Source organism: Cibotium barometz, chromosome 47, assembly GCF_041138505.1.
Source record: "Cibotium barometz isolate CiBa-2024 chromosome 47, ASM4113850v1, whole genome shotgun sequence".
NCBI lineage: Eukaryota > Viridiplantae > Streptophyta > Polypodiopsida > Cyatheales > Cibotiaceae > Cibotium > Cibotium barometz.
The window spans coordinates 41968786-41986099 of record NC_141092.1 but is presented as its reverse complement, the minus strand read 5'-3'; the positions used below and the strand labels follow the sequence as shown (position 1 = coordinate 41986099).

The window sequence follows — 17314 nt, the reverse complement described above, 5'->3', positions numbered from 1 at the left end:
TTCTTGCCATATCGTGTTGTCTTATGCTTTTTATGGATGTAGTGACTTCTAGTTTTAGTCTGCTATATAAAGCATTTATGCTTACTATTGGTAGATATAACTTCTAACCATACTGTGGTGTGGGCTTTTTTTAAAGGTCAATATCCTTCTTATTTAATGACTTCCAGTACTTTTTTCTTCAATTAATAAAAATATTCAGTGCTCGCTTTGTGTGGTCGTGATGCTTCCTAAAAGAAGACCCTTTCATGACATTCGTAACATAATGAAGATTGATCGACAACCTTGTTCTTCATCTATGTTATGTCATGACATGGACCCTGGTCCTTCTTGTACGCCCTTGCTGTGTGATGAGGAGGTGAACCCTCTACATCCATTGTACCAAGGGGTCAGTGCAATCCGATAGCGAGCAAAATTGTGATGCCCCCAAAAGGCTCCTTCATTGTTCGCAATCTACGTGCAGTGAAGCAGAAAGCTCGCTCCTTAGGTGTGAGCATCATCTATGAACGTCTCCCTTGCATGTTCCTTATGCTGTAGGTTCATGTGCATGTTCCTTATGTTGTAGGTTCATTTACATGATCCTTATGCTATAGGTTCATTTACATGTTTCTTGTGTAGTAGGTTCATTTACATGTTCCTTATACTATAGGTTCATTTACATGTTCCTTGTGCTATAGGTTCATGTGCATGTTCCTTATGCTATAGGTTCATTTACATGTTCCTTATGCAGATTACTTGAAGTCTTATTTTTAAATTTGCATGTTCCTTATGCTACAGGTTCATCTGAAGCTGAAAAAAAAAGGCAAAAAGCCAAAAGTGGCACCTTTTGTGGACGCTCTACCCAATGATAGGAACACAAAATCTGAACCATCTATTCACAAGATTCCTAGTTTCCTAGAGCAGACAAAAGAACTAAATTGTTTGAAGTCTCTGTGTTCGACTGTTTTGTTATAGGAAATAGAGACATCAATATCTACTCGTGGGGGAGCCACTAGAAGAATTCGTTAGGATGGAATGCCTCAAGGGTCTGTTTGCCCTTGAAAAAGGTGGTACTCTAAATCATCTCCATTTCCAGATGGTGATAACTATGATGGCTCCTTCACTGATCAGCATTGGTAAAGCGATTAGATGATACTTGGATGGGACTTCTATAAACCAGAAGGTGGCATGGTCATGTGTAGACATCTACGGAAGATTCAAATTCACACATTCAAAGGCATGGTCGGTTACTGCATGAAAGACCTCCATAAAGCACATTTCAAATTCTTCTCACACAATGCCTTCGCATAAGAGATAACTAGAGGCAGACAACTGTATGCACTATATGGACAAGCTGATCTTAAAAATAAAGTTTCCTTTGTCCCCTGTAAATCTTTTTGAGAGAGCATATGTTTTTATGGATAACTATGTATGCAACAAACTAGGTGCATCATTTGAAAGCACACTTCTCAGAATGGTGCACACAAGCAAGTACTACCTTGCTATATCATGGATAATACCGAAGACAGGCAATGGAATGCATAGAAGAAGGTTGGTAGCAATTTGGAAAGTAATGAAAGTGCCTCACCTTACATAATGCATGGACATTAACGAGATTTTCTTCGCAGACACCCCTCGTGGTAGATATTTTGATCCACTGTATCACTATGCAGACATCAATGAAGATGATAATTTAAGGAGTAATGGAAGAGATGGTGATATGCAGCTTGGAAGCCAGAGTAACCCTATCATTGTAGATGATAATGATGATAGTTCCCATGCACTACAATACATCTTATCTAGCTATGTGGGAGAAAACACACAATTTCGAAAAAGCTATCGTGGATGGTGATGAGTTTGTGCCACTTTCACCATCCGTTTGTAAATATGTCGGTCTTACGGAGGAAGAGGGGTGTTTTTTATAGTTCGCTTTCAATATGCTGTTGCTTTGGTTTGTTACTTATGTCATGTTGTGCTACCATATGTAAATTTACTCATGAATAAATTTTGAGGCTTTTTTCAATAATTGCCTTCGTTCCTTCAATTATTTAATGTTCTAAATTTGGCCAGTGATAAATCTGCAATATTTGTCATGTAAATCTCCACATTTGTACCTTAATGTTTGTCAGACCTTAATATATTAAAGTATTTATATTAATTAGCTGCAATTATGTAGCTAATTAATGCACACCAAACAAAAAGTTGTGAATATGCACCCACAATGTTTTTTTTGTCCGCTTTAATTAAATAGATGGGAATTTGCTGAAAAACACAAGCTATGCCTAAGGTGTTAACCTTTTTTTAATGAAGTTTCTTTTCTTAGCATCGATGAATTGATGATATTCCACAAGTTGTTTGAACACGTGTCTCTGTGCATGAGTCAACCGATTAGGAGAGTAGATCTGAAGAGGGCCATGCATTACTGTGCATCGCAATCTCTCCCTCGCTATACTATGCATCATGATCTCTCTGTGTGTCGCATAGGTCCAGGAAAGCAACACTTCTCTTGCGTAAGGCGCATGGCAAAAACGGAGGTAGTGGGCGAGGGAGAGAAGAGGGAAGAGCAGGGAGAGCAAGGAGGAGGTGGTGGCCATGCCACTGATCAACAAGAGGTGGTGGACGTGGTGGATGACATTTAAGGAGGACGAGTAGGCTTGACGATGACGGCGAGTAGGCTAGATGACTATGTGGCAGGTAGAGGATGTTGCGGGTAGGCTGTTGAGTTGGAGACGGGCAAAAGGTTACCTTATTTAAGGTATACTTTGCACATTTATTAATGCCACGTTAGTGACATTAATAAATTTGTTGAGTAGGAATACGTGGACTAGCTCTGCCCATTCATTTCAAATATGCTGTGCTATTATTATTATTCTTCTTCTTCTAGGTGTAAAGTTTTTTATGTGCAAGCCACCCCCCCCCCATTTGCATCATCATGTGCTCGCTTGTTTTTATTTTTTTAACTCAATTGCGTCTTACTTTAATGTCATTTTCTATAAATTTCCCATCCATGTAGCATCTCTCCAAAACTCGTAAAATTTACTTCCACAGTTTTTTTTATAAAAAAAAAGCAAAACTTGTGAAAACGGTATGTGAAATTTCTGTAATAGCTTTGTAGAAGTTGAATTATAAGCTCGATGTGTCGAAAAAACAACAAGTGGATGCGTGGTGGATTGGTGGGATCATTAAACTCCATGTGCATTTAATTTGTTGTGGACTTAAATCTTTACTATCGACAGTAGGAGTTCAATTCAACAAAAACAAAAAATAGAAAATTTAAAACACTTTTAGAACTCTACTTTAAAAAAATAATAATTCTTTCAAGTAATCGTACTTTACATTGACATTACATTGACGAGGAAGGAAGGGATCACATAAGGTATGTGCAAATTCAAAAAATAAAACTAAACATTTTACAAAAACTATCAATAAATAAAAGCATTAGAAGATATTAGTTGTAAATTATAGGTGTATATTCACTCAATTTTATTGTAGGTGCATTAATTAAATGCCACTTACGTGGCATTTAGTTAATGCCTACCATACCCCCCTCCCCCTCCACAAGCTTCGAACGCTCACTCCCTACCCTCGAGCGCGCGCAGGCTTTGGCGTCGAACCCTCGCTCCCTACTCAGTGCCTCCCCTCACCGCCTGCTGGCCTCGTCCGCCCTCGACTGTTTGCCTCCCTCGCCTCAAATCTCCTCCCCTCGGCAATTTGTGTCCCCTGACCCACCTCACGTCCTCACCCACTTGCTCACCTCCCCCACCTTGCCCTCACTTGATCGCCTGGCCTGACCTGCCTGTGATAGACTCCACCTACCTGGTCGCCTCCACCCCTCCCTCCCTTGCACTTGTGCATGCTGGGAGGGAGTACGCAGTTTGCTCTATGCAGTACGCAGGAGGTGTAGGAGCAAAGAGGTGAAGGACGATGATACAGGAGGTATAGCAGTAAACAATTTGCTCAACGAAAGAATGTGTTTTCTGGAAGCATGTAGAAACGCCATGTCACAATGAAACAAGATCACGCGAGATTCTCACCAAAAAAACGAAAAAAATCGTATTATTTAACTTTAGAAAAATCAACAAAAAGATTTTGGGTGCCTATAATATGAAGAGCAAAATTAATAAAAGCCACCCGAAAAACGTTGACTGATAGACTCCACCTGCCTGGTCGCCTCCACCCCTCCCTCCCTTGCACTTGTGCAGTTTGCTCTACACAGTTCGCAAGAGGTGTAGGAGCAAAGAGGTAAAGGACGATGATACAGGAGGTATAGCAGTACACAATTTGCTCAACGAAAGAATGCGTTTTCTCGAAGCATGTAGAAACGCAATATGTCACAATGAAACAAGATAACGCGAGATTCTTAAAAAAAACGAAAAAAATCTTATTATTTAACTTTAGAAAAACCAACAAAAAGATTTTGGGTGCCTACAATATGAAGCCACCCGAAAATCTTATTATGTAACTTTAGAAAAAATCTTATTATTTAACTTTAGAAAAACCAACAAAAAGATTTTGGGTGCCTACAATATGAAGAGCAAAATTAATTAAAAGCCACCCGAAAAACGTAAATTGCGATGGAAGAGGCAGTGTCAAGAGACAGAGGAGGGCGAGGGCGAGGGCGAGGGCGAGGGCGTGGTACGGGAAGCACAGGTGCCACACCCACCGCCATTAACGCATCAGGTATTCAATCCTTCTCAGCACATGTAGAAGAAGCTCCAAAAAGAGGAGGGCCTTCAAGAAGGGGTAGAGGGGCATCAGGGCGAGGCAAACGCAGAAGATCTTCACAGGAACAAGCACCTCAAGTTCAGGAAACCAGGGTTTCTGAGTTGCCTTTACCCTCAACATGTATGGAAACAGGATTTCTGAGCACCTTGGAATGTGCAACAGGAGATGCCCCAGTTGAATCCAACCAAATTGATGAAAATACACATGCCCCGAAAATTAGGGTTTCTAACATGTCTGTAGAGTGCGCCACATTGCCTCTACCATGTGCAGGAGCCTTGGAAGCAGGAGTTCCCATTAGTTTACATGTAGCAGTGCCACATGTTGACCAAAGCAGGCTGGATGACCATGTTGAATCGTGTTCTCTTGAGGTACCACCTACTGCATCCTCTTTGCAAAAAAGAGGTAAATTGCGAAAGCAAAAAGAAGATTTTCTCATGTCAACAAGGTTTGAATCTAGTACGGCAGATGATCCAAGTCGTGAGGGTGTTCGTAAAAGGACCAAATCGCGAAAACTAATCGAAAATGAGTCACTGTTAAATGAACTTACTGTAGACAATCCTCAGCCTAAGGCTGCTGGCAGAAGTAAACCGCGAAAGAAAGTCGAAGATGCTGGGCCCACCAGTGAAGCTAGTACGACAATTGGGCCTCAAGTGACCAGTGAAGATACCTCAGTTGATCCTCCACTTGAGGATGCTTGCAAGGCATTAAATCAAATTCTAGCATGGCCAACAAGTCAAGGGCAAGATCAGCCCGATGCCACCACAGGTGCTATGTGTGTCAATGCTAGTGGGTCAACACATCAGGGTATAATGAAGGAGGTAGGTCACCTCGAAGCATCAGCTGTGGAAGCTGGAGCAGCTTTGACGTATCCAGGCAGGCCAACAAGAGAAGACTTTGATGAAGTGTCTGCTGCCACACATGGAGCTTATGCTAATGCCAAAGCTTTGGCGAATAAAAGAAGAATGTGGTTACTTCAAGAGCATGGTGGTGTTACAAGGCCAATGCCTCAAGAGCATGGTGATGGTACAAGGCCATTACTTCATGAGCATCGTGATGGTACAAGGCCATTTCTTCAAAAGCATACAAGGCCATTTCTTGAAAAGCATAGTGATGTTACAAGGCCATCACTACAAGAGCGTGGTGATGCTTCAAGGTCGTTACTTCAAGAGCATGGTGGTGCTACAAGGCCGTTACTTGAAGAGCATAGTGATATTACAAGGCCATCAGTACAAGAGCATGGTGATGCTACAAGGCCGTTACTTCAAGAGCATGGTGGTACTACATGGCCGTTACTTGAAGAGCATGGTGATGTTACAATGCAATTGCTTCAAGAGCAACGTGGTGTTACACCCTTGGCAGATCTAAGGTCTGTAGTTCTAATGGAATGTCACCGTGATGTTTTATCTGCCAAAGATGGAGCTTCTGCTGACATGAGAGATTCTGCTGTCAGTGTTGGAGCTTACCCCAACATTGAGATCGTCAAGGACTGGCACCTTTACTGCCCATATGCACCATTTTCAGCTAACTTAAACTATGTTTATGAGGATGGTAGGCCACAAATATCACACTTGCCTCTTTTTGGATCATCTCGTGCCACCATGTGTACAGATAAAACAATACCGAATTACTATGATTTGGTAATGAATGCAGGGGGATCTGTGTGGGCACTGGATTGGTGCCCACAAAGGCGATTTAGAGAGGCATGTAGAAGGGAATACCTTGTTGTTGGAACCCATCCCTATGATTCACCCGCTCACAGACTTGGTGAGCCAGTTCATGGAAAAGGCCTCATACAAGTATGGGCTTTTGATGTGCCGTTACACTTTCAACCCCAGGCTGGTGGGTATCGTCATGACAAGCTACGTGCCAAAGGAAGACCAAAGTCAAGAACTGCTTGCCAAGCACAGCCCAACAACAAGAAAATAGTAGATGAGGATTTCAGAGAACTTTCTGTCCAAAATGCTGCTGAGATCTCAGAAGAAGATGCATTCAATCTGGATAAGATCCGGTCTGTCTCCTTGGAAGAAACAGAACACGATTTAAGAGTTGGCATTGACATGGAGCATAATCATGGAAATGTAGAGACTTTCATACCTGCATCGACTTTCTCCTCCAAAGAAGAAGAGTTTGATTTGCCCCAAATGGTCTTGGGCTTGGCACATGATGGAGGACTCACTTGGGATGCAAAATGGCAGCCTGCGGGAGATGTGTCTTCAGATCTTGACAGCAAAGACTTGTATCGATTGGGTTATTTGGCAGTTCTGTTTGGAAATGGCTCGATGCAGGTGTTCGATGTGCCCTTGCCAAGCCTGGTAAGGGAATCAAAAGCTTGTGGTAGCAGACAGTCGAACCCTAACCCTGTTGTTGTGAAGATGAATCCTGTTTTCAAATGCTCAGGGCTTCCAGCGGGCAGGCTAAAAAGCATGCCCCTGACATTGGAATGGTCCTCATCACCACAGGATCTGTTATTAGTTGGGTGCCATGATGGAGTGGTTGCACTCTGGAAATTTAATCCAGAGGCATCGTGTGTTCGAGATACTAGGCCATTAGCATGTTTTGTGGCAGACTCAGCACCTATCAGGGCAATTGCCTGTGCACCAGAAGGTAGTGAGGCCGAAGGCAGGAACATAATAGTCACAGGTGGTCATAGCGGTCGCTTACAGTTTTGGGATATCCGTGATCCATTTTATCCATTGTGGGACCTGGCTTTAAGCAAGGGAGGATGCATTCTAAGTATTGATTGGCTTTCATATCCCAAGGGCATTATTCTTTCTATGGATGATGGGTCCATTAGAACCCTCAGTCTTGACATGGCATCATGTGATACTCCAATAACTGGAAAGCCATGCACAAAGACGGTGACGCACGGCATGCATTCTATTTTCTCCTCATCTTTTGCCATCTGGACAGTCCAAGTGTCAAGATGGTCTGGTGTAGCTGTGTATGGAGGGGAAGATGGCTCAGTTATACAGTTTCAGCTCACAGAAAAGTTTTTGCTTAGTGACAGGACGCGAGCAAGGGAGCCACACTTCATGTGCTGCAAATTCACAGAAAACCTAGGCACTGGTGTCCTTTCCATTATTTCTCAAAACTCTGCTGCTCCTGTGCAGTTGAAGAAATACAGAGCTGATAACAATCAAGCTCCCTTTTCCAAGGTGCTTTCCAAAACGGCTTCTAGTAGAATGACGGAAGAAGAGGCTGAAGTTAAGAAGAATTCTCGCAAGCAGTCTTCAAAAAGCTTACTTCGCTCAGTGAGAGGGAAAGAGATAGATGACCAGGGACCCAAAATAGATGCTTTTACTACACCATCAAATGAAGTGAACCCCCTGGCTTTGGTTCCATTTGATCTAAACAATTACGAAAACTCCAGTGCTGGATCCTTGTTGACAGGGAATGGTAATTGTAGTAGTGAAAGAGGCAAACAGAAGAAGCATGGAAAGCCCTCAACAGAACACTCAGCTCAATTGAGTGGTAACACTCAAGCCATGATAAGTCCGGGAGGAGAAGCGGATACATTCTCATCTGGTGAGGGCCAGCCAGCTGGAAAATTGCCAGAAAGGATGCCTCCTAAATCAGTTTCTGTGCACAGGATAAGATGGAATCCAAACAAGGGGTGTGAGAGCTGGGTATGCTTTGGTGGAGCAGCTGGGATTGTTAGGTGTCAGTTAATCATGCCCAGAGAATAGTACATCAAACTGGCTTCTATTTGTGCAAAGAAAGGGTTTCTAAAAGCAAGAATAATTGGTTTGATGGAAGGGAGTCAGGACTGATACACGTGTTGTTGGTGGAAAGAAGAGTTAGATCCTCGCTAATGCTTATGTCATATTGTAAGAAAGATAGGGTTAGTGTAGCAAAGAAAAATGTGAAAGTCTGAGGGGTTTGAGGGCTTACTGGTAGTGAAGCCAACCTGCGAGATGCACTCCACGAGGTGCTTCAGTTGTATGTTGTGCTCTTCATCTTGTGGCTTAGCTGCTACTCCAACTGGGCTATTCATTTTATCTTTATTTGTTAATAAAGTTGTGACATCCACTTTCCTTGTGGTTCATGCCTGTAAAAGCTGATCATTATTTGTAGTAGTCTCCTCTGCACTACTTTGACCTATTCTTCTAGCTGCACTAGTGTCTATGTAAGTACCTCTTCCTTTGCTTTTAGCTTTGCTTTTGATTATTGGATACAGGTTAGATGTGACACCACTTGCTGGTGTCTAGTGATGGCCATTTCCAGCTGCTCTTGGCTTGCTTTCAACTCGACATTATGTGCTCTTATTGCCTGTGCATGCTTCTTGTCCAGTTCCTCACGCTCCTTCTAAAGGTATTTCAATTCTTTACCTCTTCATCCTTGTGTTATACTGTGATCTTTTCCTTTGCCAACTTCTTGCTTGCCTCGTAGTCTCTTTTTACTTGTAGCTTGTCTTGAAATTCTTGTGCTCTTGCCACCTCTTGTTGCAAATTCTTTCTTCTCAACCTGCATCTTTTTGATGTGCTCAATGACCTGGGCTTGCAGAGCAGCCTTTGAGATTCCTCTACATGAGCCATAAACTCTGTTATACCTGTCCACCAGCTTGATCTGCATGATCATGGACATTGCCCGTACAGTCAGTTTATTTGCTTTTTCCTTGACATTCGTATACTCGACTTTGTTGTTGGAAACTTTCTTCTTCAATATGTTGCCAAATGGTAGATCCTTCTTTTTGAATCGGTGGGTGTGGGTAGCCGAGGGCAGCTGCATTGCCTTGTGATATCATCTTCTCAGATCATAACCCTCCTTGTGCTTCCATCTGGCATAGTTACCGCCCCAGTGTTTGTCCTCTTGTCATGTGACTTGATGAATTCTCAGTGCACAGCGAGGCATTGATGATTTTTGGTAACTGCTCTGTGTATTGGTCCAATCCAATAGCTCGTAAGTTCTCTTTTACCTCTAGAGCAATCATTTTAGTGGGGAGTGGTGCTGAAAGAGATCTTTAGCTTTGGCATGGGCACCTCCCTGTTGATGATGGTCCCAGCCACACCAACGTAGAGTTGATTTCTAATGTTACAGGATGGCTCCCCCTATAAAGGAGTACAAGGATTCTAATTATGCATCCTCGGATCTGGAGGCTTCGATGCACTGGCTGGTAGAAGATCCTCCTTGCTTGTATACCCTATTTTCTTTTTCTTTTTGGAAAGTTTAGAATGTTAATGCTATCTGCAGATGTTAATGCAACTTTCTGGAACCTCTAAGTTGCCCTGGTCTGGGTTTGGTCAGTGGTTAGTTGTGACAGTCTGGTTTTTTACATAGCCCCATGAATATCTAGAGATATTCACACCGATAAAATGGTAGTCATTATTAGTAAAATTTATTATAATGATTTAGAGATGCATGTAGAGTAAGGACTAAGTGCAGAAAAAACAGGGTGCTTGGCAATGCATTGGTCAACCTCAAATGAAGGGGAGATAAGGTCACTGTTCATGCTGCATCAAGCAACCGCCCCACCAATCGAAGAGGCTTGTCTCTAATGCTCTGGCATTGCCTCTCCAACAACAACAAGAAGCCCTGCTATGCCCAGTCAAATCCTTGCCCAATAACGAGCCTCAACCTGCATCTGTCGTAATTCCCCTGCACCATCAGGTATGTTCAAAGGCTTCACCAGCCCTGCCTCTCCCACACAAAAAGGGGGCCTGTTTGTCTCCTGTAAAATTGCCTCTAATCTGGGGCTCATGCTCACTTCTGCTGCAAGCATCCCGCTCAAACGATGGGGGACTACGACTTGTGTTTGTGCATGCAGATGCACCCACCCCCTCCAACACATGGGCTTTATGAGCCCAGACCCTCCCAAACGCGCGGGGGGGGGGGTGGGGTTGGTGGGGAAGTGGGGGTTCCTTTCTGCCTCATCTCCATACATCCCCATAGTAGGGCCCTCACCTTCTTCTGCAGCATATGCCCCCTCAATCAAAGGTGCCCTTGATTCTGGCCTCTGCATCTGGCCTCTCAGCCGTACGCGAGGTCCATTTCCTTCACGACACCTCTGCCCCCTCACACATGACGGGCCTTTTCCAGCTTTGTTGTTACAGTTTCCAACCACCTTTCAGAGGGGTCTCTCCTTTGAGCCACAACCTTCCACATGGCCCATGCCTTCAAACAGGCTTCTGTCAACAGCCCCTCCCAATGGGCTTGCTGGTAATCAGTATGATGTGCTTGTCCCTCAAGCCTCTATCTCCAAAAATTCACCCCTACCAAGTGAGGTTCTTTCAGGGGCACTCGCGCCCAACATGGGCATGGTGAGCAAGCAATAAGCTGTCTTGAATGGATGCAAAGTAAGGGCCTTTCTCCAGATGTAGTGACCTTTACCTGCATTTTGAAAGCCTGTAGCAGCATGGGAGCCATAGTCACATGGGATGGGAATGGACAGATGGAATGGGGGTCTGTTTTGGAATGGGAACGAGAACCCCGAAAGAAAATGGGAACGACATGTCACATGCACGCCCATGCCGTGGCTAACCCTGTGCATGAACAGTCTTAATCCCTGATAAGTCAGCATACAGTAGCAAAGCATCAGAACCATCATCTTCATCATCCTTGGGGCATCATTGTAAGCATCAGCATCATCATCAGATTCAGCAGCATAAACACCATCATCAGCATAGTCATCATTGACATGGGGTTGGGAACCCTGTCCGGCAGCCAACAGGGGGGCTTCAGCCTGCTGTCGGCAGCGTATGGGGGACTCAGTGGCTTGTCAGCAGCAGCAGCACTATAGGGCCAGCAGGTGTTGGGCATCATGTGTAGCCAAGCGCAGCATGAATGCAAAATATTCTTGTTTATTTGTCCAGACAAACAGGCCGACAGACTGACTGCTGGCAGACTGCACTCTCAGCATATTATATAAGCATCTCACCACATTTCAGCATAAGTCAAGTCATTAGTTTCATCATTCCTTCATTATAGCATCAGTAGGACATGTAGAAGGGCCAGGGCCTAAATCATGTACAAGCAATCAGTTACCTTTTTGTACCAATACAAGAAAACCTGACACCTAATCTCTCTCCTCTGTCTTAATCTTGTGTTAATTAGCATCAATGTTCTTAATCATGCTTACGGCTGTGGATCAGTATAGCAAGGCTTCCACACATGCAACATTGGTATCAGAGCATTCAAGCTCAGCCCACTAAGCTGTCCCCCAAGGAAGGTGCACAGTTCCAGCAGTTCCAGCAAAAAGGATGCAACAAGGTAGTAGATGGAGTGCTCTGCAACAACAGGCGAAGCAAGAGGAAGCATTCCATGAGGGTAGGTATGCATATCCAGTACCTCATTAAGCTCTCAAATCATTTCCAAAGGCCTAGCAACAGGCATGATCAGTTCCAGCAGGTGACCCAACGTTGTGTCAAGGTTAAGGGAAAGCAAGCATGGGGACAACAGTGAACAGATGCTCAATTCTTCATCAAGACTTGGAAGTGGAGATTAGGAATGAAGGTGTTCAGACCAAAAATATCAGTCAGTTAAAGTCAAAGTCAGTAAAAGTCAAAGCTAGTAGCAGTTCAAGGTCAGTAGAAGTTCAGGGAGGAAGAATGACAGATTGTCCACCCCGTCATCAATTTTAGCAAAAGGGAATGTCATGTGCACGCCTGTGCCATGCCTAACCCTGTGCATGAACAATCTTAATCCTTGATTAGTCAGCATACAAGTCAGTATCAGAAACCTCCGCAAAATTCACCATCCCAAAGGTCTTTCTTGACATGCAATATGGTTTGTGGCAAAGCATCAGAACCATCATCTTCATCATCATTGTAAGCATCAGCATCATCATTAAATTCAGTAGCATAAACACCATCATCAGCATAGTCATCATTGACATGGGGTTGGGAACCTTGTCGGCAGCCAACAGGGGAGCTTCAGCCTGTTGTCTGTAGCCTGTGGGGGACTCAATGGCCTATCAGCAGCACTATAGGGCTAGCAAGTGTTAGGCATCATGTAGAGCCAAGCGCAACATTAATGCAAAATATTCTTGTTTATTTGTCTAGACAAACAGGCCGACAGGTTGGCTGCTGGCCGACTGCATCCTCAGCATATTACATAAGCATCTCATCATTTCCAGCATAAGTTAAGTCATTAGTTTCATCATTCCTTCATTATAGCATCAGTAGGACATATGTAGAAGGGCTAGGGCCACCCCTATGGGGCTGGCCAAAGCCCTAAATCATGTACAAGCAATTAGTTACCCTTTTTGTACCATAGTAATACAAGAAAACCCGACACCTAATCTCTCTCCTCTTTCTTAATCTTGTGTTAATTACCATCAATGTTCTTAATCATGCTTAGGGCTATGTATTAGTACAGCAAGGCTTCCGCGCATGCAACAACATGTCATCACCATATGGCTACCATTTGCAAGCTAAGGAGATGCAAGGACATATATTGCCAAGCCTTTTAAATGCAAGGACATATAATGCCAAGCCTTTTAAATGCAAGGTCATACACCACTCTCATATGATATGATATGATCATAGAAAAATACAAAAATTCTCATTTAGACCCAGAATGCCTTTAGCCAAGGATGCACGTTTGCAAAACAGGAATGAGAACGACACAGGTTATGGAACGTGTTCCCTCGTTCCCAAGGCTATGGAATGGCGTTCCATGTTACTATGATGGGACCAGCTAAGAAGGGCAAAGAAATACATGTTGAGATCATCAGGGATGTCGTGTGCATAGCACATGTACATGTAGACCAACCAGGTTGTGACAGTTTTGGCTCCAGATCTTGAGCAAGAGGCCAGGAGAAGCTATCGTCGGCTAGGGCAGCACGTGGGTAACTCAACCAGCCATGTGTGCAGCCGAAAAGACTTTGTGCAATGCATGAAGCAAAACACATGAAAAATAACAATCAGATCTGTCCTCTGCTGCCTGATTGATGTGGAACTAGCCGAACAATTTGTTTGGAGCCTATATAAGGCACCCATTGTTTCTCATTCAGTTCCTCTTTAGGATTGAGTCACAGTAGGGTCCTAGATTAGGTCTTTGACAGCTTTTTCATGGGAAGCAAGGCTTCTAGAACTTGTATATATACATTCTTATGAATACAGATTTTGATTAGATTAAGATATAGCCATCTCTCTCTTTCTTGTGCTCCATTGCGTTTGCATCATATGTTCATATGTAGTGCTTTGTTGGATGAGTGTTCCGGCCAGAGCTTCTCCATGTGTCATTGGTATCAAAGCATGTGATCCCAGGAAGCTAGCTGAAGATAGTGTGTTTCTACTATCATCTATTTTGTTGAGTGTCTCTACCCCGGACTAGTGGTAGCACCTTGCTCCATTAGTCACTCCCTCCCTTACTCCATCGTGCATTGGGCCGACTCCCGTCTTCACCCGCAGCTGGAGGTGCTTTGGATGTTTGGATCCATAGAAACAGAGTTCAGGAACTCAAGTGCTGAAGAGCAGTCCTAGATGAGGGTGCACAGTCCAGGGAGAGTAACACAAGACAAGGGTAGAATTCCCAGGAGGATGGCCAGGTGTTCAACATGACCCAAGGGGAAAAGGCAGTCTTGTGGGTCGGATGCCATTTGGGGCATACCAGGAAGGCCCACAGGAATACTAGCTCCAAGGGATGCTCACATCCAAGGGGTGTAGCTGCATAGATCTATCAAATTTGGAGTGGATGCAGAGCATGGCAAGATTAACCAGGTTGCCAGGAGTCCAAGGATGGCAGTGGGAATTCACATGGAGCAAAGGGATGATGATAGTCATCCAAGGCAACGGTTGGATCCCCGTCATCAAGTTTAGTAGGAGGGGATGTCATGTGCATGTACATGTAGACCAACCAAGCTATGGGACAATTTTGGCACCAGATCTTGAGCAAGGGGCCAGGCGAAGCTGTCGTCACTGGCTAGGGCAGCACACGGCCAACTCAACCAGCCACATGTGCAACCGGCAAGACTAGGTGCAACGCATGGAAAAATACTAGTCGGATCTGCCTGACTGCTGTGGAACTGGCTGACCAGTTTGTTTGGGGCCTATATAAGGCACCCATTGGTCCTAGTGTTTCTCATTTAGTTCCCCTTTGGGATTGAGTCACATGGTCTTTGACACCTTTTCATAGGAAGCAAGGCTTCCAGAACTTGTACATATACATACTTACGAATACAGATTTTAGGATATAGCCATCTCTCTCTTTCTCGTGCTTCAGTGCATTTGCATCATATGTCCATATGTAGTGCTTTGCCGAGTGAGTGTTCCGGCGGCCAACAGAGCTTCCGTATGTGACATGGGAGGCTTGCTACAAAAAAAGGATGTTCTTGGCAATGCATTGGTGGATATGTATGCAAAATGCGGTGCACTTGCAAAGGCACAACAACTGTTTGAGGAGCTTCCTGTTCAAGATGTAGTGTCTTGGACTGCGCTAATCGTAGGGGATGCCCAACATGGGCATGGTGAAGAAGCACTCCACTATTTTGAATGTATGCAGGGTGAGGGCTTCTCGCCAAATGCAGTGACCTTTACATGCATCTTGAAAGCCTATGGCAAGCATAGCAGCAATTGAGAAGGGCAAAGAGATACATGCTGAGACCATCGGGGAGGGATTGTTGAGGAAAGATAGTGTAATTGGCACTACATTGGTGGAAATGTATGCCAAACGTGGTGCTCTTGGAAAGGCACATGTATTTGATGACCTTCCAATCTCCTGGAAGGCATTGATTTTGTAGGATATAGCCAATACCAGCACGGTGATGAAGTACTCAAATGTTTTGAATGGATGCAATGTGAGGGTCTCTCTTCGGATGCAGCGACCTTTGCTTGCATCTTGAGAGCCTGTAGCACTGTAGGTGCAGCTAAGAAAGGGAAAAAAATACATGCTGTGATCATTAGAAATGAGATGCTAGGAAAAGATAGTGTACTTGGCACTGCACTGGTGGATATGTATGCCAAATGTGGTGCACTTTCAAAGGCACAAGAAGTCTTTGATGAGCTTGCAATTCGGAATGTTGTCGCTTGGACTGTGCTCATCGCAGGATATTGCAAACACAGGCATGGTGATGAAGCACTCAACTGTTATGAATGGATGTAGAATAGTGTGCTTGACAATGCATTGGTGGATATGTGCCAAATGTGTGGCACCCACAAAGGCACAACAAGTGTTTGACGAACATACTAGTCTCTTGGATTGCATTGATTGCAGGATATGCCCAAAATGGGCATGGTGAGGAAGCACTTGGTTGTTTCAAACAAATGTGACACGAGGGCCTATGTCCAGATGCAATGAATTGTGCTTCCATCTTGAAAGCCTATGGTAACATAGGAGCAGATGAGAATGTCAAAGAAATACATGTTGAGATTGTTAGAGTGGGATGTACTGCAAAAAAAAAAAAACAGGGTGCTTGTCAATGCATTGGTGGATATGTATGCCAAATGTGGGGCACTCATAAAGGCATAACAAGTGTTTGATGGACTTGCAGTTCAGAATGTAGTCTCTTAGACTGGATTGATTGCAGGATATGTCAAAAATGGGCATGGTGAGGAAGCACTCGGTTTCGAACAGATGCAATGTGAGGACCTATCTCCAGATGCATTGAACAATGCTTGCATCTTGAAAGCTTGTGGTAACATAGGAGTAGTTGAGAATGTCAAAGAAACACATGCTGAAATTGTGAGAGAGGGATCTGCTGCTCAGAAAAAATAGCTGCTTGGCAGTTCATTGGTGGGATATGTATGCCAAATGTGGGGCACTCGCAAAGGCACAAGTGTTTGACAAACTTCTAGTTCAAATTGTAGTCTTCTTATGATTTTGGAAGGACATCACATCTGGCATACATATGCAATCATAGCCAAATTATTTATTCATAGCATTCCTCATTCCCCAATGTATTTCTCGCAAGTGCCTCTAGGTTGCCAATCTTTCAAGATGCAAACAAATGTGATTGTGTCTAGAGAGGCACAAGTTTTTCATGAGCTTCCTATTAGGATACACTCTCATGGAATGAGCCAATTGCAGGATATTGCCAACGTGGGCAGGGCGAGGAAGCAAACAATTTTTATGAACAAATGCAACAGGAGGGCATATCTGCAGATGCAATGACATTGCTTCCATCTTGAAAGCTTATTGCAGGATAGGAGCAGCTAAGAAGGGACATCAAATACATGTTGTGGTCATGAGAGAGGGGTCTCAACTCTCCATGAACCCAGCGTGGACGGTGCCAACCATGAACCTATAAGGATTCCTTAGTGATTTCGTGCCTAAAATCTAGAGATTTAGATTTCTTCAATGATGAAAAAAATGTCAAAAGCAATCTCGTAGAAAAAAATGCAATTGCAAGTGCTTACCTTGTTGTATTCCAACTGTCCCAATAGTGTGATGGATCCTTAAAATGCTTTTTCCATAGGAGGCCCTTGTCAGTGCGAAGGAGAAGCGAGAATGCTTCAAATTTGGACATAGAAGGTCATGATTGTTAACCTTGAGCTGCTATTGTTGGCCCAAGTGGGTTGTTGTAGATAGACAGTTAGGGTTGGCACAGTACACACTCACATAGAGTGAAGCAAGTCACAGGTTAAGGAATTCTGTGCCCAAGAGCCTTGTCACACGATCAAAACGAAACCCTAGGTTTTTGTGCGGCTAAACCCGCAAAGAAAAGCTTGTGGATCTT

The 17314-nt window shown here is 43.8% G+C and overlaps 2 protein-coding genes across 2 annotated transcripts; both read left to right on the top strand.

The window, feature by feature from the left end:
* The first annotated feature begins 4467 nt into the window (after positions 1–4467).
* On the top strand, positions 4468–8749 carry LOC147611702 (uncharacterized). The gene has a single exon (XM_086784757.1). It carries the CDS (start codon positions 4551–4553, stop codon positions 8385–8387), a length of 3837 nt encoding a protein of 1278 aa, XP_086640883.1. The 5' UTR covers positions 4468–4550; the 3' UTR covers positions 8388–8749.
* A 6191-nt stretch (positions 8750–14940) lies between these two features.
* On the top strand, positions 14941–16766 carry LOC147611701 (putative pentatricopeptide repeat-containing protein At2g01510). The gene is made up of 4 exons (XM_086784945.1): positions 14941–15133; positions 15461–15706; positions 16166–16273; positions 16666–16766. The coding sequence occupies exons 1-4, from the start codon at positions 14941–14943 to the stop codon at positions 16764–16766; spliced, it is 648 nt and encodes a 215-aa protein (XP_086641071.1).
* Positions 16767–17314: the final 548 nt, after the last annotated feature.